We start from the raw sequence: 23,884 nt of genomic DNA, 5'->3' as shown, positions 1-23,884 counted from the left end.
GCATTTTACTGCTGAATGGACAGCATCTCTGAAAATCCCAAGCTCTGCTCAGTGGATGAATTTCCATCATCATGAGAAGCCTGCTGAAAGGAACGTCTCTCTCTCCACGCTTGATCAGACTCTGCCTCTGAAGACAGTATTCCCACTAGCTTTTGCAGAATCTGGTTGATAAAATTATAAGACGAAATTTGGTTGGTTGGAAGATTGCAGACCTTTAAGCCAGTAAAACTATAAAGGAAGAAACTATTCCTTTGCCTTCTGTTATTGCGGCTTCTTCAGGGAATTTCCAGTGACCACAGCTAGTAAGTGTAGTGCCAGCCCTCAAGTAAAAATATGAAGCAAAGGTCCAACCAGGCTCTGGGTGTTTGTTTCTTTATCAAAAGTGCAGCAGGCAGTGAAACGGGAATCTGTCTGAAAGCTGGGTTCAAATAACACTGAAAGGGACCTGCAGCTTTGAATCTCAGCACCTGGCCTAGTACTAAGATGCTGGCTCCTCCTCCCAGCTGTCCCCTCTTTGTGTGCAATTGAGGGCAGTGCCTGGAACCAGGCACTCAGTCTTGAGAAGAAAACCCCAGGCACTGGCACCAAGCCATCTCCATCTAGAAGCATTTCCTTAGAATAAATATTTGAGCTTGCATCAGGCTTCCTATTAATGGGAGGGTAAGGCAGTACATGTTTGATTGACATCAAGCATTGAGCAAACAACTATATTTGCAAGAATTTCTTGCAAGTTTTGGCATCCTTGTTAACAAAGAAACTATAAGATCAGCAAAACTGAGGAGTAAATCTCTTCCATGGTGTATATGTATTTATTTTCTTTATGAAAACCATGTCCTGTGCTGACCTCTCCCTTCCGCTCATGTGAAGGTAAAAGAAATGCAGCCCCTAATGTGGCCCAGTTCCTAGCAAAGCTATGACAGAAGGCAAAACCTGTCTTTATGTCCTTCCTTCCACCTACTCTTCCAAGATCCCACTAGAAGCTGCTCAGGGTATCCCTCCAATCGCAGTCTGTATCACATTCCAGGGTCCTGGAAAGTGCCTGTCTTGATTGGATTAATCCTCTTTCCAGAGCTCTCAGAGGTGGAGGACCATTTCTACAGCAGCCACCCTTCATTTAAATTGGGCTCATTTGATTGGATGAAGTCCCTGCTCCTCCTTTGCTTCATTTGAATGCTGCCTCAAGGCCCTGTTCCAGTCTTCTATTCTCCATGGAGCCTACCCTGGTTGCTCCTATACCAGAAACCCTCCCTGCCTTGGGCTCCACCAGCGTTGGAACCATTCACCTGGCTCTTGGATCTTTGTCATGCTCTGTGCCATTCCTCTGGGTCCATTGCCAAATTGTGTGATCACAGAGACTGCCCCAATTTCGTCTTTCCCATGGTGTCCAATGTCATGCTGCACCCATTTATTTGTTGTAAAGCAGCCCAGAGGGTTGCACACCCTTCATGACCTACACTGCATGACAAGGGGCATTTGTGTGGCTCTGTGTCTTATAAAATCCCCTCAGTCCTCCCCTGACCCTCTTTTCCAAGATAGTATCTCTAAAAGATGGCATTTTGGGCTCCACGCTCATTTGCAGGCCTAGAAACAGAAATAGAATCAATTGTAGTTTCTATAGTGAGCAGAAAATCTTTTTGAAAAAATTATGTGCCTCAGCAGTCATTAATTAGACTCAGACTTTGCAGTCTTTCAGGCCAAGCATTCCAACTAAGCTATTAGTTCTGTTTGGCTTATTAAAAAGTCCAATTGTAATAAAAATTCCCATAGTTTGAGGAGGCTACAAAGATTGCAGAAAGCCATGCTCAGTTAATCCTCAGCGCCCTGCCTCCCCCCTCCCATATCTAGGAATCTGTTAAGATCCACCGTAAAAGCAACAGTAGAATTTAGAACAAAATCCAGTGAAAATGCTGTCTGCAGGGGTCAGCTCCCAAGGAGGGCCACTGACTTTGCCAGTATCCAGGGCAACAAGCTCATCTTACTAAATAAACCACGTCTTGACGTTCACAGCTATCTGAGCTTTCCTTCTGAAAACAGGAAAGTGGTTTAGTAGAAAAAAGTGTATTTCCTCAGTTTCAGAACCTCGTCTGTCCTGTGTTCCTTCACACCAGATTCTCTTCAACGGTGAAACCGGCCAAGCGAAGAGCAGATTTATCTGAGTGAGCTGGGTGCCCCCACTCAAGGAAGAAACTTTTGCTTTATTGTCCAAAATTTAGTAAAACTTTAAAAACCTTTCTTACAGGTTAGAGTATTTACTTGGTATAATGTATGAGTATACATAAAATCATGTATGAATCCCAAGAAAGATGTGTGCATAATAGTAAATTTTTATTTTAAATTCAGATTTTGTTGAAAAGAAATGGATCTAGGGTTATGTCCATAGTGAACAGTAAGTGTGCTTACTGGTTTGAAGTGTGGAGTGGATACAGTAAGTCCTCATTTAATGTTGTAAATGGATTCTCAGAACCGCAGCGAAATGACGTATACTGAAACTAATTTTACCATAGGTTAATTGATACAAACAGGAGTTTCTACAGCATCTCAGATGTTATAATGAAATAACGCTGAACAAAATATTAGAAGGAGGCCTGCTGTAATTTCAAAGTTCATGGAGTTATTACTGATGATACAGATGAGCCTGCCTTGTGTCCCAAGGTTGGCCTTTTAATCTAAAAATCAGTGCTCCCCAGGCTTGCCTGATGTGCGTTCTGCCGTCAGCTGTAACAGTGTCTGTGGCCCTTCTGACGGAGTCCGAGTGTCACTGCCACACAAAGACCTCTACATTTTTGCCAAGTGGAGGCGTCAAGGCCTTCTAAAAAGCAGGCCAATCTAGATCTTAGACATGAAGATATGACAACAACCACAGCATTATTGTTCTCAAAGGCATGCCTTTAAAAAAATGAATGTGTTGAAATAGGCATCCTGAGAAGGTGGCCCCCAAAGATGGTGGTGTGTGATAAGAAGAAGGAGGTATTACAAGATGCCAAATGTGGCCTTGTATTCAGAAGACCCTAAGTTTTAATTACAGGGAAGACAGAAGACCGCTACATAATATGTTGGAATGCCAGTTTATGATCCATACAGAAATTGTGGCATGCATTCACTTAGTTATTCAATAAACATTTACTTAGTACCTACTATGTGCCCTGTTAGGCATTGTGGACATGGTAGTGGATAAAAGCAAATCTAATCCTTGCCCTCATAGAGTTTATGGAAGAATGACAATGACCAAACCATCCAAAAATAAATATATAATTATAAACCATGACAAGTCCTCTGAAAGATGGTAATTTATACTAAAATGTGGGTGGATACAGAAATATTTCATTACTAAAATCATGAGGACTTAGGTGGCAAAATCCACACTAGACAGAGAGAGTGAGGTAAAGGAAAACTGCTAGGTTTTGTCTTAGAGAACTAGACAGGTGATCGGTCAACAGATAGATAACCACCCCCAGGCAGCCTATTCCAAGACCCCGACATCTTACAAGCAGAATGTGCTCTGCATGACAAATAAGACACCAAGGAACATGCTCTGTAAGACCTGAAAGATGTGTGGAAGAAGTGAATGAATTCACACACACACACACACACACACACACACATCCTCTAACAGTAAATGGCCAAATAAATAAAGATTGGATGTTTATTTGGGAAGGAGGCAGAGCAACTAGAAAATAAAGTTAGGTGCTTATGGCAAAGGAGGTGTTCCTAATAACTCTATGCAAATATTTATAATCCTTAAAGGATCCTTGCAAAATCTCTGTATAAACTGAGAACTTTATGAAAAAGGACATTAGGTTTTTAGAGTCCAAAAAAATAAACTCTTAATATACAACCTGGACTTCCACAATGGATTTCACTTTAAATATACAGAATAGCTCTTATTACTTGGCAAAGTTCTTTTACATTTGCTGCCTCTTTTTCTGCCAAAAATTTAATGAGATGTGCAAAAGTAACTATACCAGTAGCAGCACATCACATTTGTATAGTTCTCTGTGGATTTCAAACATGCCTTCCCATAGGTCTTCCTTTTCTTTTTTCTTTCTTTTTTTTTTTTTTTTGCTATTCACTCAGCTTTTACTGAATTCAGGTTCACCCAAAGTAGAACATCAACATAAGGTCTTCCTTTTCAAATCTTTAAAAAATGTGGCAGGAAAATATTAGCCATCTTTACTATTTTTTTCAACAATTAAGCTCGAGGCCAGTGGTGGGTGATGGGACAGAAGCATACATAGCTGCTATCTTGGCCCAACAGGAATTGCAGTAGCAACAGTAACAACAAAAGTTACAGTAACAGCTGCCATGGGTTGAGGACTGAATATACAGGGGTGGGCAAAAGTAGGTTTACACTTGTTCATATGGAAACTAGTACAATAATTAATGAATGATCATACAAAAATAAATTGTGTTTCATATAATTACAACTGTAAACCTACTTTTGCAGGTCAGCTGTTCCCCTAAGTGCTTTAGGACTAAGGATGTTCTGAACACATTTCTTGGCGAAATTTTTCACGAAGGGCACATCCTGTCTGGTGGCCCAGGAGTTGTTAATAACCATCTATTGACCAATCACATCTGTTTTTTCTGTCCATAAACAAACACCTTGTCAGATTTCCTTGAATCTCACTCTTTACCCTCCAATACGATACAAATTTTGCCACCCAAATCCAATTGACTTGAAAACTAAATATCTCTATATTCATGTCTCTTATTTATTTTGTCAACGTACAGCCCTTTTGGGTCATTGTTGTCCTTATCCCTATTTTATAGAAGATGAAACTGAGGTTCAGGATTTTAATAACTTGTCCAAGTCTACGTGGCCAGTAAGGGGTGCAGTTTGGATTTGGACATAAATTTATTCAGAGCCCAAATCTGTCTCCAGAGCCCAAGTTCTTACTAATAATAGCTACCATTAGTTGAGGACTGACTTACGAAATTCCAGGCACTGTGCTCTAGGTTTTGTCTATGTTAACTCATTCAGTCTTCCCAGCTCCATAGCCCTATGCATTAGGTGCTCTACTTACCCCACTTTACAATTGAGGAACCAGAGACTCAGAGGTTATGCTACTTGCCCAAGGTCACACAGCTCATGAGTGAGCTGTCCCAGGCAATTTGATTCCAGATTCCAAGCCATTACTTGGTATGTTAAACTACTCCTCAAAATTGGAGTTCAGAAAAGCTAAAGGATTTGTCAAGGACTACAGGTCAGCTGGGTATAAGTCCAGGACTGGAACCAACTCCTCACATTAGATAATATTTGAGGTAACTGGTGGTCTTAATCATTACAGGCCAGCTATAGTCTCAGGTCTGGCATCACCCTCTGTGCAAGTCCCTTCCACTCCATCTAGTGATTTCACTTCAGCAGTTCCCCAGTGCAGATCCTTCACCTCCCCACCTCCATCTCGTATCCAGTCCCTAAGCCCATCTACTGTCTGGGGAAGTTCAGGCAGACTGATTACTGCACAGTCTGGGCTGCTAATAACCAAAGGAACCCCCCAAGTCCACCCAGTGCCATTGTGACTTCCTACCTTTTGAAACCAGACATTTCAAACTAATAGAAGTCCCAGACAAATCCCGCCCATCCCCCTCACTGATAAATTATACTCTATTGGCTGCAATGCATCTCTTCCAGATGTTTTAAGTTAAGATTGGGAAAGTTGTGTTTTTACTGGATTGAAGCACAGCGCTTGGCTGACATTTTTTGGCCCTTCATACACTCCTTAGATTTATCAGCTAATTGCAGACACTTTGAGAGAAGAATACAGCGTGTGTTTATTATGACAAACCCTGCTCAGTGTGCCTTTGTGGCCAAAGATTCTCGGGCGTTTCCTTTACTGACCCCTGGTTAAGTATTAGAGTTGATTCAAAAAGATTGGTTCAAAGTCAAGAACTTACATGGATGAAAATATTTCGTTTATGTGTTTTGGTGGAGTTGGGGATGGGGACAGAATAGCTCCAATAGCTCAACTTTTATTCTTAAACTGTTTTTGAAATCTTTTGTTGTGGATGATAGAATGATTTATTAAGGGATGCCAAATGCCTTAGGAATTTTGTTTAAAACATCAAAAAATAGCTTCATGGTTGTTCTAATGCCACTATTTAATAAGTTACTCCATATGGGTGAATTCTCTTTCTTCCAATGTGGCCTGTTTGAAGCCTGGCCTGAGGAAATGTTAAACGGGGTGGTTACCTCCCTCAGTCATGGCAACCACTGCCTGAGCCGGCCCTTCAGGTGGGAAGAGCCCAGTGACAGCAAACTTGGGGGGAGGGGGTGAACAGTCATCACAGTTGAAGTCAGACAGTTGTCACCTGGTGTATGAATCATTGTGCATCAAGACCTTGGTAAGCCCCAATCAATCCTAGGACATGGCTGCCTACATAAGAGACCTGAAGGACTGGACCAACCCTAGGGAAGGGGAGGAGGGAGAAGCCAGGGGGAGGGGACGATGGATGCCCAGGATCTGTGCTTGGGGTCCCTGATCCTGAGTCAGAATGACAGGTGGCTAGCTAAGCCAGAGGTCAAGGAAAGAAGGCAAAAGCTGACAGAAAGACACATGTTGCTTCCTGCTGTGAAATCAGGGGGGACCTGAAAACAAATAGCAAGATCGAAGTATGAAAATGCCTTTAAATTGTGTAAGAGTGGGAAGGACTGTCAGGGAAATCTGAATTTTAGAACTGTCAAAAAAAGAAATACTGCCTTATATGACTTTCAGGTGTATAGCGTTACAATGCATGGTTGTGAGGGAACTTGTTTCAATGACTACGTTTTAATGTCTTGTCATCTACACATCAGATAAAGATTTTCTGAAGTATGTTCATTTCCTTTCACAATGCTTCTCTATGAGGACACCCCGATTTCTGTCTGGAATGGGTAAATATTATCTCTTCTGAGAAGTTGTCTTGTTTTTATTCTACAGATTGAGATTCTCATAAATATTGCCTGTCCTCATTTGCTACTAGAAAGCTTAAAACTGAATCCATAAGCCCCTCCTAGCAAGAAAATAAACTCCTCACAATATATTTTTTATATGATGTTCACACTCCTTATTTCAGCTTCCCTTATTTTCCCTTTAATCTATTTCCTCCCCTTTTGTAATTTATTATATCTTTTATTCTATTGTAACTCATGGTATATGTATTACTTAAGCTTGAACAAAGTAGCATATATAGATAAATACATCAACACAAGTGTTTCCCAATGCAAAATGATGATTTTTCTTTTACTGACATTAAGTTTTATAATTTCACTATCAATTCCTCTAACAAATGCCCCTTTCATAAATAGAAAAATGGTTTCCCTCAGCTCACTGCACCTTCTTAATTTCAAAATTAAGGCCCAAATAAAGGTACTGCATTTACTTGGTGAATTGTCCTATACTTACTTCAAATGCATGGTTGAAATTTCATAATCAAAATTAAATAAGAGACAGGATTTACAAATGGTGGAGAGAAGCTTACACCCTACCAGTTAGAAACTCTGCTTTGGCCAGAAGAAGCCTTCTTTATTGAGTCCCTAAGAAGTTACAGGGTTCCCCACACACTCCACCCAACCCTACAAGACTCACTTGGGGGAAGACTACGTTTCCACTTAAGTAAGGCATGGAGGGTCCCCCTGAAGAGTGAGCACAACAACACAGCCTTCAAAACCCTCCCCCACAACTTCTTTCCAGACTCTTCTAACAAAAAGTGAACAGAGTACAGTAACCTGAAAACCATCCTCTAGAGGGTGGGCCATCTCCATCCTCCTCTCCCGCTTTATCTGGTATCCCTCTTTTTTTTCCTACTTTTCAAGCTCTTTTTGTTCCAGCTAAGAAGATTTATGCATTTCTACTTTCTCACCTTTGCTCATGCCATTCCCTGTCTGGAGCCCAGTCTTCCTCTAACTCACTACACTCCACCTGACAGAGTCCTACCCTCAGCACCCACCTGTTTGGTGAAGTCTGTCCCAACATACCAGACCTCAGTGGCCTCCACCATGAACTTCATGGCCTTCTCTCTGCTCCTTCGCTCTGGTACCTACTGCATATGATCGGCCATTGTTATTTATCTCTTCAGATGTAAGTCCTTTTTCCCCAACAAGAGGTTAAAACTCCCCATAGCTAGGTATGGCATATCATAGACTCAATAAATATCTGCCGAAAGAACAAAGGAATGAGTAATTCTTATGGCTTTGGGGACACCCAGCAGCATCTAATACAATGCTGGCTCATTGAATATTTGACATTAAAGACACTAGTAAAGTACTCCCCACCGACTGCAGCATAATGTCTTTGAATGTTCCTATCTTGGTCACTAAAAGGAAACCTTTATTTTGACAAAATAAGCTGTGCTTTTTTGACTTTATTTCCTTTCCTTTTAGATTTTGAAGAAGTCCTGCATTGAAATTCTAGCAGCAGAACCATCCACCATATGTGCAGGAGGTAGGTTGAAATTAAGTGCTAATTGCTCTCATACAATTAGTTTGAGATAATTTGAGCTCAAATCACATGTTGACTTCATTGGTGGGAAAGAGGGGGAGTTAAGGCAGGAAGTGGCAAGGGTGGAGAGAGGAGTAGAAATTGCTAAGTACATTTGCTGTTGGGGGAGGGGGAGAAAAAAGCAACATGTCAGCTGTTTGAAACTTTGAAAACGCCCATCCAAACTCTTTTCCTGGGATTAATTGTGCGAGTGTTGCAGAAATACTGGATTCCGACGCATGACCACCACCACCTGCAATGGACAGAAGCAGAGTCTAACCCTTCACGCTCACGGCAGCCCTGCAGGCACCAGATGCTCACAGTGCTCGCAGGCCCCCCTTGGAGGGTGTCGATACACTTAACCACTTAATCGGTGCTGGCCTCTCTCCATAATTAATATATTGATCTTAATTAATTGCTCAATCTACCAGTCCTCACAAAATAGTTTTTGTCAACTCCAATTGTCCTAGTAAAGTGCCATTATAATTTGTCCACTGTAGAGGAAGTCTCTACTTATTCTAAGAATCACCCTTTTCCGGCAGTATTTTCTCTAACTGATCCCAGTCAAGGGTCTTATTATTGTTTTGTATTGTAACAGACTGCCTGAAACTCCAGCCCTCTGGCTCTTTTCTATAATTCCTATTAGCTTTCCCATCACTCTTGTTTATTTAAAAAATATTGTTAAGCACCTACTGAATGCCAGGCACTGTCCTGGGTGCTGGAGCTACAAAAAGATAAAATCTCTCTGTGCCTGTGCTTTGGGAACTTGAGTCTGTCACCACTGAGAGGTCACTGTTAACATCACCTTTCTACTCTCCAAAACACCAAGTGCCAGTTATTGATTTATCACAGAAAATATATTATACAATCTTACAAGCATTGGAGAAGAACTTGCAGGCTTTTTCAAACACTGTACATGTTTATATCTTAGGGCAAATATTATTGGTATAAATGAAGCAATTCCTTAAAGATTCCATCTAGTTTGTTGGCTGTATTTTAGAATAGCTGAAAGATTTTCAAGGAATTAGGGGCACTGAATAATATTTGCCACCAATGGCACATTAAGTATATATGTAAATATATAAAGTTGTAATATTTGGTGACTATTCACAGATATGTGTACACTTCCCAAGGAAAAGCAATCAACAAAGATTATCTCCTGACTTCTAAATAAATTGCTACCTATTAGGACAGACGGCAGGGACAGTTGCTGTTGCCGCGGAACAGATCGAAGAGAAGCTCTTCAAGAAAAAGAATTTAAAAATCTTACCTTTGCAAATTTGACAAAAGAATAGGACCACATGAGCCCAGTGCCAGAGCTTTGTAAGGAGTCCGTGCAGTGAGGAGCCTCAGCCAGGGCTCATTAGCTGCAAGAAAACCCACCTCCACAACTTTTATAGTTGTGTCATTTAAAATAATTGGAAAACAGGAGAGTTTCTTAATTGTACAATTATCCCATTCACGAGGGAAACCCAGACTTGACTTGTGGTTCACCAAGCCTACTGGGTGTGTTCCAACCTTGTAGTGAATCCGAGTCTAAAGATAATGGATACACTTCACTTAATTCACTAGCATGATCCAGTCCCCTCCTGTTTCTCTCCACTTCCTAACAGAGTGCTTGGCACTCAACAGGAGTCGATCAGTGTTGACTGAATGTCTTGATTCATACATTCCTTCAACAAACACTGCACTAATTGTTGCCCATTTGACTCTTATTAACTCCTCTCATGTCACCGTAAGAAATTACCATTCTTTTGAACTAATTAAAATGAAGAAAAATTAGAAATTAATAGGCAAAGACAGAAAGAACAAGAACAAAGTTAAAACAGAATTCCAACTTGGACAATAGAAAAGTATCTTCCTAAATAATTCTTAAATCAAAGGTTAGCAAACCAAAATCTCCTTTACATACCATTGAGGTATTTGAGGCAATAAAAAAGGCCACACATATAAAATGAATATGGCACAGAAATATCAGGGTCCACAAGATCTAATCCTAGGAAATTCATAGATTTTAATATATTTCTTATTAAATGGAACAGAAAATGAAAAAGATATTTCTAAAAGCCACAGAAAATACAAGAAAAATATTAAAATGCATTCATAAATTTAAACAAGTTAAAGCAATTTAATTGATTTTTTTCCAAGTGCTCTTTCTTTGGTAGAATTAATAAAATAGACAAATCTCTGGCAAATCTAGTCTGAGGAACCTTACTTTAAATAATTTTTAAATCTCTGGCTTAGGCGCAATATGACATATTTTAAAATAAACAATCGTCTCCTATGTCAGAGTCAACTACCCAGTTCGATTTCCTTTATTTCTCATAAAGAAGAAATTAATACAGGACACTGTGATGGGAGCTAACCGTAGGTTTTGAAGAGCCAAGTTCTCATCTTTCTTGAATTAGAATCAAAATAGCTAAAACATGCTGATCTGAGAATAAGTTTACTAAGAAGGAAATGAAACTTCCAAAAGAAATCCTTACACCAACAATTCTTCCATGGATTTCTCTCAGGGCCTATTGCTGGTCATTCTCTGGAAGCATGGCATTCATGCGGCACTGGAGCCTCTTTTATTGTCCATGACTGTGAACTCCTGTCAAGTGGACCTAGGAACACCCCCTATGGGATTTCTTTAGGCTACAGCCAGGACTCAGAGATTTACATGAAAGTGCTTTGAAAAGCACAAACTGTTACACAAAACCGGGTGATATTATTATCATCAGTGTCATCTCAATGAGGATTAAAAGCTAATGTGAGAATCTTAATGTTGATGGCGTTCTACCTACATGAGAAAAACATGCTATACATGTCTCTACTGAAAAAAATGGGGAGAATATTGATGGAGTTCAGAGTACCTGCAAAATTATTAATTATTCGTGTGCTAGAAGAGAAAGTGAACAAGGAATTAATGGGTTGTTTATATTTCCAAGTATAATGGAGATACTAAGCCTTAGACAGATGTGGGTGGGTGGTAGAATTTGCTTTCATCAAAAGCCTTATCTCTCAGCCCTCTCCCCTCACTCTCTGTAAAAACTTCCCTTCCTGCCCTGACTGGTGTGGCTCAGTGGATTGAGCACCAGCCTGAGAACCAAAGAGTTGCTGGTTCGATTTCCAGTCAGGGCACATGCCTGGGTTGCAGGCCAGGTACCCAGTTCAGGGCACCCAAGAGGCAACTGCACATTGATGTTTCTCTTCCTCTCTTTCTCCCTCCCTTCCTCTCTGTCTAAAAATAAATAAATAAAATCTTTTTTCACTAATGTTAAAAAACACACACACACATAACATCCCCTCCTGGCCTCCAGAGCAGCTGCTGTGGAGCCCCACCAGGCCTGTCTGCTCAGGACTCTCAGGCCGACAGTTGCATTCCTCCAAGACAATGATCTCAGCTGGCTTTCACCAACAACTCAACAACAGCCAGCCATGGTTCTACAGCAAACTGAGCTCTAAGAGAGGCAGAGAGAGAGTGTACTGGGTGGACAACAACACTGAGATCCAACACAGATCTTTATATGTTGAGCTGAAAATAATAGGGTAAAATCTAATGGAGAATATATAAAATGGCCTTGGGTTCAAATAGCCAGTTTCACTTAGAGGCAGATTTAGGGAAACCTGACTTAATCAACGTGGGGGGTGGGGGGAACAAGGAGAATCATAGCTATCTTGATATCTGACAAGTTCGCTTCTAACAAAAATAAAAGCTGATGTAGTGTTTGGGTGGTTCAGTAGCCATCCAGTGTCCAGATCAAGAGAGCTAATTCCATGTCCTACTGTTCCAGGTTCAACCCCATATAATAAGTCCCATATTTTAAGAATGGTATTGACAAAGGCACGGCCATAGGAGAAGAGGTGATCTAGAAACCCCTGACAGGGGTTTTAAACTGGCGGCCTACAAACCCTGACTGGTCTGCACATGTGTTCTTTTTGATCCACACTGTGTTTTTTTAAGAAACTTTAAATTTATTGCTAACATTTAAAATTTGATTTTATCTAAAAAACCTGTTTTGAAAAATCAGATCTGACAACACTGGACCTGTATTTATTATAAGATAATTATTAGAGATTAAGTAACTTTAAAAGAAGCATGTACTCTTTTCTGTTCACTATAACCCTCACCACTCCTTACTGTCACCTAATACTCAGGCCATGCATATGGTTGTCATTTGGTGTTGTGCTTCTGTCACTGGATTTACAGTCCCTGTTCTAAAACATGTAGGAAGTCACCTGCTGTGTGGAGAGCCTTTATAGCACCTTTTTAACATTACCTGCATTTAAATAATTCTGCTTCCCTGCCAATACAGACACTTTTTGAAAGTTCCTAATTAAATATTTCTGTACATTAGTTTCTATATAATTAGGAGAATTGACGCATTGTTGGACTGGCCCTGCCTAATTTAGCTCCTCTCTAGGAAATGCACCCTTTTGCTTAAGCCAGTTTTCCCCGGGCCCCACTTACTTGGCCATAAACTTGAACAGTGCACAGTGTGCTATGTGAGCAAGTAGTGCAGGAAGGAACTAATTGGAATTAAGTGTGCAACCTGCCAACTGCTCCACATTTGAAGCTTTTGTACTCCAGAAGTGGAAGGAGGTTATAATTAGCTCCTCACATTGTCATTTCAGAAGCAGTTGTATTATTCCTGCTGTGTCCTTCCCCGCTGTTTGTAATGAAACTGGGTGAGGTAGCAGAAAAGGAAGGGAGTCTTAGGCTTCATGTTTACCATTTGGAAATTAGATGCTTAAAAACAGACACGTTTAAGCAACATCAAATAGTGGTTTCATTTCTTTCCCTCTTCATTGTTTTTCAAAGCACTCATGCCTGGCCCTTCAGCTCCTCTCTAGATGGCTTGTTTAACTCTCTGCTCTGTCTTCCTTTTTCATCTACAGAGGTTTCTGTTTGAAGGAGGGATTCTCATACACTGTTGGTGAGAATGTAAAATGACAAAATCACATTGGAAAAGAGTTTAGACAGTTTTTTAAAAAATCAAATACGTACCTGCCATGTGATTTAGCCATTCTAGCCCTAGGTATTTACCCAAGAGAAAAGGAAATCTACATCCAGACAAATACTTGCATACAATGTCTATAACAACTCTATTTCAATAGCCAAAACTATAAACAACTCAAATGTTCATCAACAGGCAAATGGATAAACAAATTGTGTTTTATCCAAATAATGAACAATACACAGCAATAAATAGGAATACATTGTGCACAACATCAAAATAACTACGAATAAGTCTTAAAATAATTATGCTAAGTAAAGGAAGTTAGACAAAAAGTTACTAACTTTTGGGAGTGGTGTTGGGAGGGGCAGGTGGGAGAGATTACAAAGGGCACAAGGCAGCTTTTGAGGGTGACGGATGTCGTCACTATTTCGATTGTGCTATTGTCGCATGATTACATACATATGTTAAAGCTTGTCAAGTTATATCCTTGATATGCAAGTTATTTTGTGTCAATTATACCTTACTAAAGATGTTATAAATAAATAACTCTAAAATTTTAAAAGTTCTAGAATAATTTAAGCATCAGAGAGCACTTAATGTATATTAGTCACCATATTATATTTTGTTTCATTAAACATATATTAAGACATCAAATTCAAACTTACTCATAAGATGAAATATCAGTAATAATAATTTTGCAGGAAAGTCTTGGGAGAGAGAAAAATGGAGATTATAGAGAGGTCTCATTTTCAGATACAATGAATGATAGTCTTTATTAAAGTCATTTCAAAATTATGGGTTCCTCATTTCAAAAGAAATAAAAGAAAAAGATACAAAAGAAGGAACAGAATGGAAAAGGTTTATCAAACTATTCACTGACCTTAATTTTTCTCTTTTTTAAATTGAGCTAAAATTCATATACCATAAAATTCACTGTTAAAAAAGAAAAGAGAAAGGACTCATGGACATGGAGGGGGTTGGTGGAGGTGGAAAAGGGTATAGAGGGATAAATGGTAACAGAAAACATACAATAAAAATGTTATTTTTTCTTTTAAATCATTTTAGTGATTATGCTATTACAGTTGTCTCATTTCCCCCCCTTTATTACCCTCCACCCTGCACCCCCTGTCCTACCGGCATCCCCCACTACTTAGTTCATGTCCATGGGTTGTACATATAACTTCTTTGGGTTCCACATTTCCTGTACTATTCTTAACCTCCCCTGTCTATTTTGTACCTACCAATTATGCTTCTTATTCCCTGTACATTTTCCCCCATTCTCCTTCCACCCCCCTGCTGATAACCCTCTATGTAATCTCCATTTCTGTGATACTGTTCTTGCTCTAGTTGTTTGCTTAGTTTTTGTTTTTGTTTTAGGTTTGGTTGTTGATAGTTGTCAGTTTGTTGTCATTTTACTATTCATATTTTTGATCATCTTCCTTTTCTTAGATAAGTTCCCTTAACATTTCATATAATAAGGGCTTGGTGATGATGAACTCCTTTAACTTGACCTTATCTGGGAAGCACTTTATCTGCCCTTCCATTCTAAATGAAAGCTTTGCTGGATAGAGTAATCTTGGATGTAGGTCCTTGCCTTTCACAGCTGTGAACACTTCTTGCCAGCTCCTTCTTGCCTGCAAGGTTTCTTTTGAAAAATCAGCTGCTAGTCTTATGGGAACTCCTTTGTAGGTAACTGTCTCTGTTCCTCTTGCTGCTTTTAAGATTCTCTCCTTCTCTTGAATCTTGGGTAATGTAATGATGATGTGCCTTGGTGTGTGCTTCCTTGGGTCCAACTTCTTTGGGACTCTTCAAGCTTCCTGGACTTCCTGGAAGTCTATTTCCTTTGCCAGATTGGGGAAGTTCTCCTTCATTATGTTTTCAAATAAGCTTTCCATTTCTTGCTCTTCCTTTTCTCCTTCTGGCACCCATATGATTCAGATGTTGGAACATTTAAAGTTGTCCTGGAGGTTCTTAAGCCTCTCCTCATGTTTCTGAATTCTTGTTTCTTTGTTCTGTTCTGGTTGAATGTCTATTTTCTTCTTTCTGTTTCAAAATCATTGATTTGAGTCCCAGTTTCCTTCCCATCACTGTTGGTTCCCTGTGCATTTTCCTTTATTTCACTTTTCATAGCCTTCATTTTTTCCTCTATTTCGCGACCATACTCAACCATTTCTGTGAGCATCCTAATTACCAGTGTTTTGAACTGTGCATCTGATAGGTTGGCTATCTCTTTGTCACTTAGTTGTACTTTTTCTAGAGCTTTGATCTGTTCTTTCATTTGGGCCATATTTTTTGTCATTGTAAGCCTTTTACATAGTAAGGGGTGAAGCCTTAGATATTCACCAGGGCAGGGCAACCCAGGTCACTGCTTTGTGGTACTTATGTGGGGTGGGGAGGGGACAGTCAAAGAAGGAACAGTGCTGCTTGCTTAGCTCTGGGCCAGCTTTCAGTCACTTCCTCCGCTACCCACAAGCAAATTGAGTCCTTCTGGTGCTGATTCCCAGGTGGGTGGGTCTGTGTACATTCTAGGACCCTGTGGATCTCTCCTATGAACTCTCCTGAAAGGCTGGGAGTTTTCCCACTACCTCAAACCCCACAGGTTTTTTCAGTCAGAGGTTTTGAGGCTTATTTCCCCACACTGGAACCCTAGGTTGCATGGTCTGTCTTACTCCCCATACTCCTTCTGGTTTATCCACACGCAAATGTAGGACCACATACTCTGCCAGCCACCGCCTTGCCTTGAGGCCTCTCCACCCTGGCTGACTGCCTCTGCCCTTCCTACCAGTCTAGATTAACTCCTTGGTTGTCAGACTTCCATACAGTTCTATTTTCTGGCAGTTCTTGTTGTTTTTAGTTTTTAAACTTGTTGTTGTCCTTCTTTTGGTTGTGCGAGGAGGCACAGTGTATCTAACTATGCTTCCTTCTTGGCCAGAAGTCAAAAACATTTAATGAAGGGAAGAAAAGAGCAGTTCACTGGTTTTTTAATATATTCACAAAGATGCACAGCCATAACCACTGTCTAATTCCTGGATATTTTCCTTACTCCAAAAAGAAACCCATAATAGTCATCTCTGTTTTCCCTTACCTCCAGCCCTGGAAATAGCCAATCTATTTTCTGTCTCTGGATTTGTTAATGTAGAGTTTTAATATAAATGAAATAATACTATATATGGCCTTTTGTGTCTGCCTTCTTCCATTTAGCATAATGTTTTTAAGATTTATCCATGCCTTAACATGTGTCAGAACTTTATGTGTGAATAATATTCCCTTGTAATAATACCATAGTTATCAGTTGATGGATTTCCATTTTTTGCTATTATGAATAATGCTACTATGAACATACATGTACAAGTTCTCATGTAGACCTACATTTTTAATTCTCTTGATATATACCTAGGAATGGAATTTCTGGACATAAGATAATTCTACTTAACTTTTTGAGGAAATACCAAACTATTTTATAAAGCACATACTCAGCAGTGTATGAGGGTTCTAGTTTCTTCACCAGCACTTGTTGTTGTCCATCTCTTTTTTTATAGCCATTCTAGTGAATATAGATTGATTTTGCGCTGTGGTTTTTACTTGCACACCCCTAACAACTAATGATGTTGAACATCTTTTCATTCATTGACCTTATTAATCCCCAGGAAATAAACAAGATTAGACCTGACCGGCACCTGAATAAATGACCACCTAGTCATTCACCTTCATTCACTTTCTAAGCCAAGGTGCCATTTATTTATTCATTCAATAAGCTTATACTGAGACTGACTCAGCCCTGAGTTAGATAAAGTCAAACTTCTGAGGAAGCAGAAATGATGACCTCTACCATCAGGAAGCTTAAGTTATAATTGAGAATAAGAGTGACAAAAGAATCATAATAAACATCTGTTTTAAAAATACTGTACCTTAAAAAATATGTACCTTAAAAGATCAAAGATCGTTTTCTAGTAGAAATTATTTCCTAAAGCCCTGCAAGCCCTAGGCAGAAAGAGCTGTAATCCAATGTACAAACTGCCTAAAAACACTTCGCTGTACATATTTTGAAGGGCAGGTTTAGGGCTTTGTGGATAAATGGAGTTAAATCACTATGTCCTAGTTCTGGAGTGTCCTGGTTCTCACTTGCTGGCACATTCATTTGACAGGGTTTTGTTACATAACTTGCATGTGTGAGGAGCTGACATTCTGGTCAGGCTGCTGAGTCAGAAGTTTGGGCTCTTCTGGAAACCACATGTGCGCACTAACACAGAATCTGCCCCTGCTTCCCTCCTTCTGTGTTTCCTGCAGCATCACTGCCTCCATCTTCTTCTCAGGCCTGGGGGGGTTAAAGAGTTGGGTTTCCACCATTGACACGTCATGGATTCCTGCTGTCTTTCTTCCTAAACACCGTGAGGCCGGGCCAAAGAGACATGTGGGCAGCCTCTTTTATAGAGGACTCAGCAGCTGAACTGGTAATGCTAGAACATGTTGTTAGGGAAGAGACCTCGGCATGAAGACTGCATTTCCAGTCTTCTCTCTGTCTGCTGATCTTGGAGGAAACGAGAGAAGTAGGCATAGAAGTGAGGCAGAAAACATTTTCAATCAACAAAAGTGTTCAATGGCAGATTTCTGGAAGCCTAGCATTCAAACTAAAACCAGAAATAGGTTTCTATAGGTTTATTTTGAGTAAATAAAATACAAAAAGAATCTTCCACAGTGTTGTTGAACCAAGTGCATCATCAGTCACATACCAGGCAGACCTCTGAAGAAAGAAAACTGTTAAGTCCATCCCTGTAAACTTTGCAATTGTGTATATGCACTAACATGCACATATAAAAACTTAATATTCATAGGACATGTGGTCCTGAAACCATGTGCCCACGACTTTAATTAATATAGTTTAATACTAAGACAGTGAACACTTGGATACAAGTCCCAGTTTTTGCTGCTTACTAATTCCATGACCTTGGGCAAGTTACTTAAAATGTCAGACTCTCAAGTTCCTTATTGTTATGGTTGTCATTATACTTGTAAAAAGCATTTTGTTTGAATTCGTATTCTTTGTGGCACATGCAGTGCCTCTGGGTTCTTTTACTTTGGTGATTTCTTGCTTTCCATTCAGGCCAGATCCACTTTTCTACAAAATGGGCAGGCCTGCCTGAAATAAAAATAAAGTAGGCTTAAAAAAAATCACAGCATCAGTGTCTAAATTAGTCATATGTCACGAGACAATGGGGATCCATTTTAGCATAACAGTAAACAGCATAGTGGCGGAGTTCTGAGGGCCTGCAGTTTGATGCTGGATGGCCCTGATTACAGTCTGATTCTGACAGCGACTAGGTGTGGACAGATTATGTAACCTCACCAACCCCAGTGTTCTCATTTGTACCTCCCTGGGCTGTGAGGAGGTTAAAATGACATCAGGCACATACGATGCTGAGCACAGGGCCTGGCACATAATGAGGGAGCAACTAACATCAGTTACTATTCTCTTGGTAAACATGATCTCTAAATCAATTCCTGGGAATTAAAGTGACATACATTCATGACACTTTTTTAAAGTTTGGAAGAGTCTCATAAGCTAATTCTAATTCCATTCTTCCTCCAACAAAAATCTCTACTTGGACAGCAATTTCCAGTTTAAGATCTAGTTTCACAAGTATCGCATTTTTTTCCTGTGACTTTTAGTCAATTTCTTTTTTAATATACCATGCAGCATTACCCCAGGCCCTGATTTTTATACGCATAAAATGACAAAAAAGAAAGTGGAACATTGACTATTAGCCACCATCAAACTTAAGCAAATGCTTCTAAACATTTAACTAACTAATTAACAGGGGCTAGTTTTTTCGCTTGCTAAGACTATTTAATGCTAATGATCTTAGCAATTTAATGCTATTTATTGCTAATGATCTTGCTAAGATTATTATTTTTACTTCATGAGGATTTTATTACAATGAAGTAATTCCATGTGCACTATGCCAATGTGAAATTAACATGCAGGGCTAGAGACCTGTGATATGTATTCCCTGCTCTATTTGGAGAGAAGTGACTACTAACTACAGCAAGGGGCCAACATCAATTCAGACAGGTAATGCTTGACAACTGCTCACCGACAAGCAAGACTAATTTTTTGCTAACTACAATCACTGCTATATAACACAAGGTATTAGTACTGTGTGCCCAGAAGGGACATGAGGGCCAAAGCAACATCAAACAATTCTCTACCTAGAGGAATGTTTTTCTAGTGGTGGAAGAAAAGACAGAAGAACAGCACTGGACAGTAATAATCACATGCTACAATGTTCAGGACAGACTGTCAATGCCAATGCCATAAGGCAGTGATTTTCAGAAATGTTAGGTACCTTGAGCTCTAAAGAAATCTCTTAGGGGCATCCAGTATGTAAAAGAGACATGAGGGTATTTGAGTTGATTGAAGAAATGGAGAGCCTCTCCCTCTCCCATGGTTCTCAGATGCAGACATCACAGTTTTTAAAATTACAGGGACTTGATAGATTGGAATGACAGAGAAGTAGAGGAAGGCACTGCAGGTAGAAGGAACAGCAAGAACAAAGGCAAAAAGATAGGAATTCAAAGTAAGAAGTCACCCTTGTGGATACCCAGTAAATACTTGATAAAAGACACCCATGTGGTCACTTTTGGGTTCCAACCTGAACTAATTTTCAAATATTTTAAACCTGGTGAAATAGTTAATAAACACCCTAAATCAAGGAATATGGGAAACCCAGGGTTAATGACCTACAGTCAAATAATGTGTCTTGTTGTTATTCTTCATTTCAGAATCATTTCAAGTAGTCGTGAGAGGGAATGGCTTTCGACACGCTCGCAACGTGGACAGGGTCCTCTGCAGCTTCAAGATCAACGAGTCTGTCACGCTCAGTAAGTCCTTGCAGAGTTTGTGGGCCTCTTCAGCCTGCTCAGGGAAGGGAAGGCCCAGCCCCATCTTCTGACAAAGCCACACACAGGAAACCATACAAAGAAGGGTCTTCTCTGTGGGAAGGGCCTCCAGCAAGGGCATGGCAAATCCCTACCACACCTGGTCTTCATCAGGAAGCAGGGTACTCGCTTCCCAGTCCACTGTGTGTACAGAGTTACTCCCTCTTGGGTGGTAGTGCTGGTGATGATAGGTGAGGGGGATGCAAAGCTTGACATCCCTTAACAAAGTATTGGGGACTCGCAAGCACAAGAGGGAAAAATAGACAGCCTACACTTATTAATTCTGAATACACCAAAAGCCAAACTGTAAGGCTTCCGTGTGTAGATGCTGGAATTTTTTTCAGCCTGGATGATTCTTGCTTTGAGTTGCCAAGAAATTCATCATGGTGAATATCTGACATGAAATACAGGAATATGAAAGTAAAACTAAGTGCATTTCATGCGAAAAATGAATTATCACAACATTGGCACTTTCACAAAACATTTGTAGCAGGCAAGTTCTTAATTTAAAGACGTGTGGTTCGTGCAGCTGTCCCGGAGGCATGGGGAGACTGACTGTGGGAGGACAGATGTCCAGGAAGCCTGGTTATTCTTTGCATCTGGCATCTATCACACAGATCATTATTGATTCAGTATCTGCAGTGATAAACAGCAATAATATACAGCATTTCCTACACTGCTATGTCTTCTTAAATGCTTCACATCTTTGTGCCACAATAGCTCTGGGAGGTAGAAAGAGAACAGAGGACCAGGAGGACACTCACCTTGACTGACCAGCCCCTCACACTAGCTCTGCCCTCTTGATAGCCTTGTGGAGTAGGTACTAGCCTGTTTCTCAAAAGGAAGAATTGAAGGATGTGTCTTTTTTTCCTCCTTCTCATCTTAAAACCCACTTGAATATTTAAACAGAAATATGCAATGGCTTCCTTACAAACATCTGGAATTCCTGGCCTTGGAATAATTCCAAGCATTTGAAGCACTCTTAATGTTTCAAATAGCTTTCTTAATACTTGGAAATACTCAGATGTCTCGAAAAAGTATTTTCTATTTGAAAACATTTTGAAAGATCTGTGAGTAGTCACAGTGTGAAAGTTGGATGTGTGCCCCCTGCAGAGTTCTTCCTTTTTTCTTCCTTTCATCGACAACATCCTTTAAGTCCACCTGCCTTCTCTCCTTAACCAAAATCTCTAATCCAAGATCAGAAACTCCTGAGTGTTAAGCTCAAAGACATCAACACCTTTCAGCTTCCCAGAGGAGCAAGCATTCAGACCAACCCCTCTCTGAAGATCAGTGGAAATGAGGTGTAGTGTTGCCATTGCTTGGAAGGTTACAGAGATGCTGCATTAGGTTAACGTGAAATGCAGATTCATGATGGATATGTACAGTGACATTTTGAAAGCCTATTTTCCAATTTCTCCATGAAATTTTATTTCTTGGGAAACAAACTCATCTTCTTTCTTCCTCCTTCTTCCTGTCCTAATATATACTTGAAAACACCTGCACACTGTCCATCTCATTTATATTTAAAAAAATAATGGAGGTTGGGATAAGTATTTGGCTTAAAGCACAAACCGAATGGTGTTCTAGCACAGCACTGACAGTTCAGAGGAGGAAAGCCGTGATCAGCCATGCTCTAGGCTGTGAGCAACACTCCTAAACTCAACTCTATGATTATTAAAAATAACTAAGGGGAAATATTGGAATTTGGGGGGAAAAGAAACTGTCCTTTATTTATTAATTTGCCTATTCATTTCCATTCAGTAAATAATATGAACAAGAAATTATGGAGGATAGGCCACAGTAAATAAATTTTTAAATACAATATATTCAAATCTACACTTTTCTATCAACCTTATGCATATAATGTCTCTGTTGAGTTATCACTATAAAATAAAATAAATGTATACTCCTTCACTTTTTCCATTCTCTTTTCCCATCTCTATATCCCATTTTAAAAATGTTATCTATTCTCATTGCTGTAGTATATACTTCCTCTTTCAAGGTTTTTCCCTAAATGCTGCATTATGTTTTGGTATTATTTTCAGAAAAACACTAATTAAAAGCCCAATAATGAAGCTAAGGCTGTTGTGGCTTTCCAACCTGTTCAAACATGAACATGATACAGGCCTCAGAGTCTTCAACAAATGCTACAGTAGCAGATTATATGAACTAAATCTGTTAAACATAAAAGAACAAATTGAAAATTAATATTTATAGTGGGAAGTATTAACATGATTTTCTGAGTCTTTGAATGGATAATTTAAAAATGAAAGATATCTATACCTTTTTAAATGGCTATGAACATCTTCACCCATTATTATACTAAGACACAAATAAAATGCCAATGTATTAATGCTAAAATTAAAAATTATTTAATATATTCTTAGGTGATAAATATAACAAGAAAATAAAAAGCATAGGTTAATACCTAATTCTCCCCACTTGCCTTTTGTTAAAATAAAATCAATGAATCAACAGCTTAGAAATCTAAAGCAATTTCTGAACTTGTGGCTGATATAATAAGTCTAGAAATTCTGGGTAAAATATGGTTTTAAAAATTGTAACATGTGGCCGGCCAAGATGGAGGTGTAGGTAGATACACATTGCCTCCTCACACAAACAAAGAAGGACAACTAATTTAAAAACAAAAAATAGCCACGACTGCCAGAAACTCGAACTGTATGGAAATCCAACAACCAAGGAGTTAAAGAAGAAACATTCATCCAGAACGGTAGGAGAGGCAGAGAAGGGCAGCCAGGGCAGAGAGGATCCATGGCAAGGTGGCAGCTGAAGGACCAGGTGAGCAAGGTGATAGTTGGTGGTCCCACATTTCTGTGAAGATAAACCAGGAGAAACAACTGGGGAGAGAGGCGTACCAGGCAACCCAGAGTTCTAGCACAGGGAAAGAAAGCCTCAAAACCCTGGCTGTAAAAACCTGTGGTGGTTGCTGCAGCGGGAGAAACTCCCAGCCTCATAGGAGAGTTCATTAAAGAGATCCAAGGGGCCTATTACATACACAAGGCAACCCACCATTATCATAACGGCCCAATTTACTTGTGGGTAGGGAAGAAGTGACTGAAAGCTTGCTGAGAGCCGAGCAAGCAGCACTGTTCCTTCTCTGACCCCTCATACTCTCCCCACATACAGTGCCACAATGCAGCCACGTGGGTTGCCTCGCCCACGTGGTTGCCCTGGAGAATATCTAAGTCTCCGCTCCTTACAACATAACATGTGTCCCAAGAAAGAAATATGGGCCAAATGAAATAATAGCTAAAACTCAAAAAAAAAAAAAAAGAACTAAGCAATGAGGAGATAGCCAACCTATCAGATGCACAGTTCAAAACACTGGTAACCAGGTTGCTCACTGAAATGGTTGATTATAGTCACAAAATAGAGGAAAAAGTGAAGACTATGCTGAGTGAAATAACAAAAAATGTACAGGGAACCAACAGTGACAGAAAGAAAACCAAGGCTCAAATCAATGCTTTGGAGCAGAAAGAGGAAATAAACATTGAAGCAGAACAGAATGAAGAAACAAGAATTCAA

General features: G+C 39.8%; 1 protein-coding gene across 1 annotated transcript in view; it reads left to right on the top strand.

Annotated features, from left to right (window-relative positions):
- Positions 1-23,884, top strand: part of ANTXR1 (ANTXR cell adhesion molecule 1) — a 230,344-nt gene that overhangs the window by 71,035 nt on the left and 135,425 nt on the right. Inside the window, exons 9-10 of the mRNA XM_028514747.2 lie at positions 8,360-8,420; positions 20,183-20,281. Of these exons, the coding sequence (XP_028370548.1) occupies positions 8,360-8,420; positions 20,183-20,281 (160 nt within the window). The remainder of the gene's footprint in view (positions 1-8,359; positions 8,421-20,182; positions 20,282-23,884) is intronic.

This window comes from Phyllostomus discolor, chromosome 6 (assembly GCF_004126475.2).
Source record: "Phyllostomus discolor isolate MPI-MPIP mPhyDis1 chromosome 6, mPhyDis1.pri.v3, whole genome shotgun sequence".
Lineage (NCBI taxonomy): Eukaryota > Metazoa > Chordata > Mammalia > Chiroptera > Phyllostomidae > Phyllostomus > Phyllostomus discolor.
The sequence above is the reverse complement of the archived record's forward strand: the minus strand, read 5'-3'. Positions and strand labels throughout refer to the sequence as shown.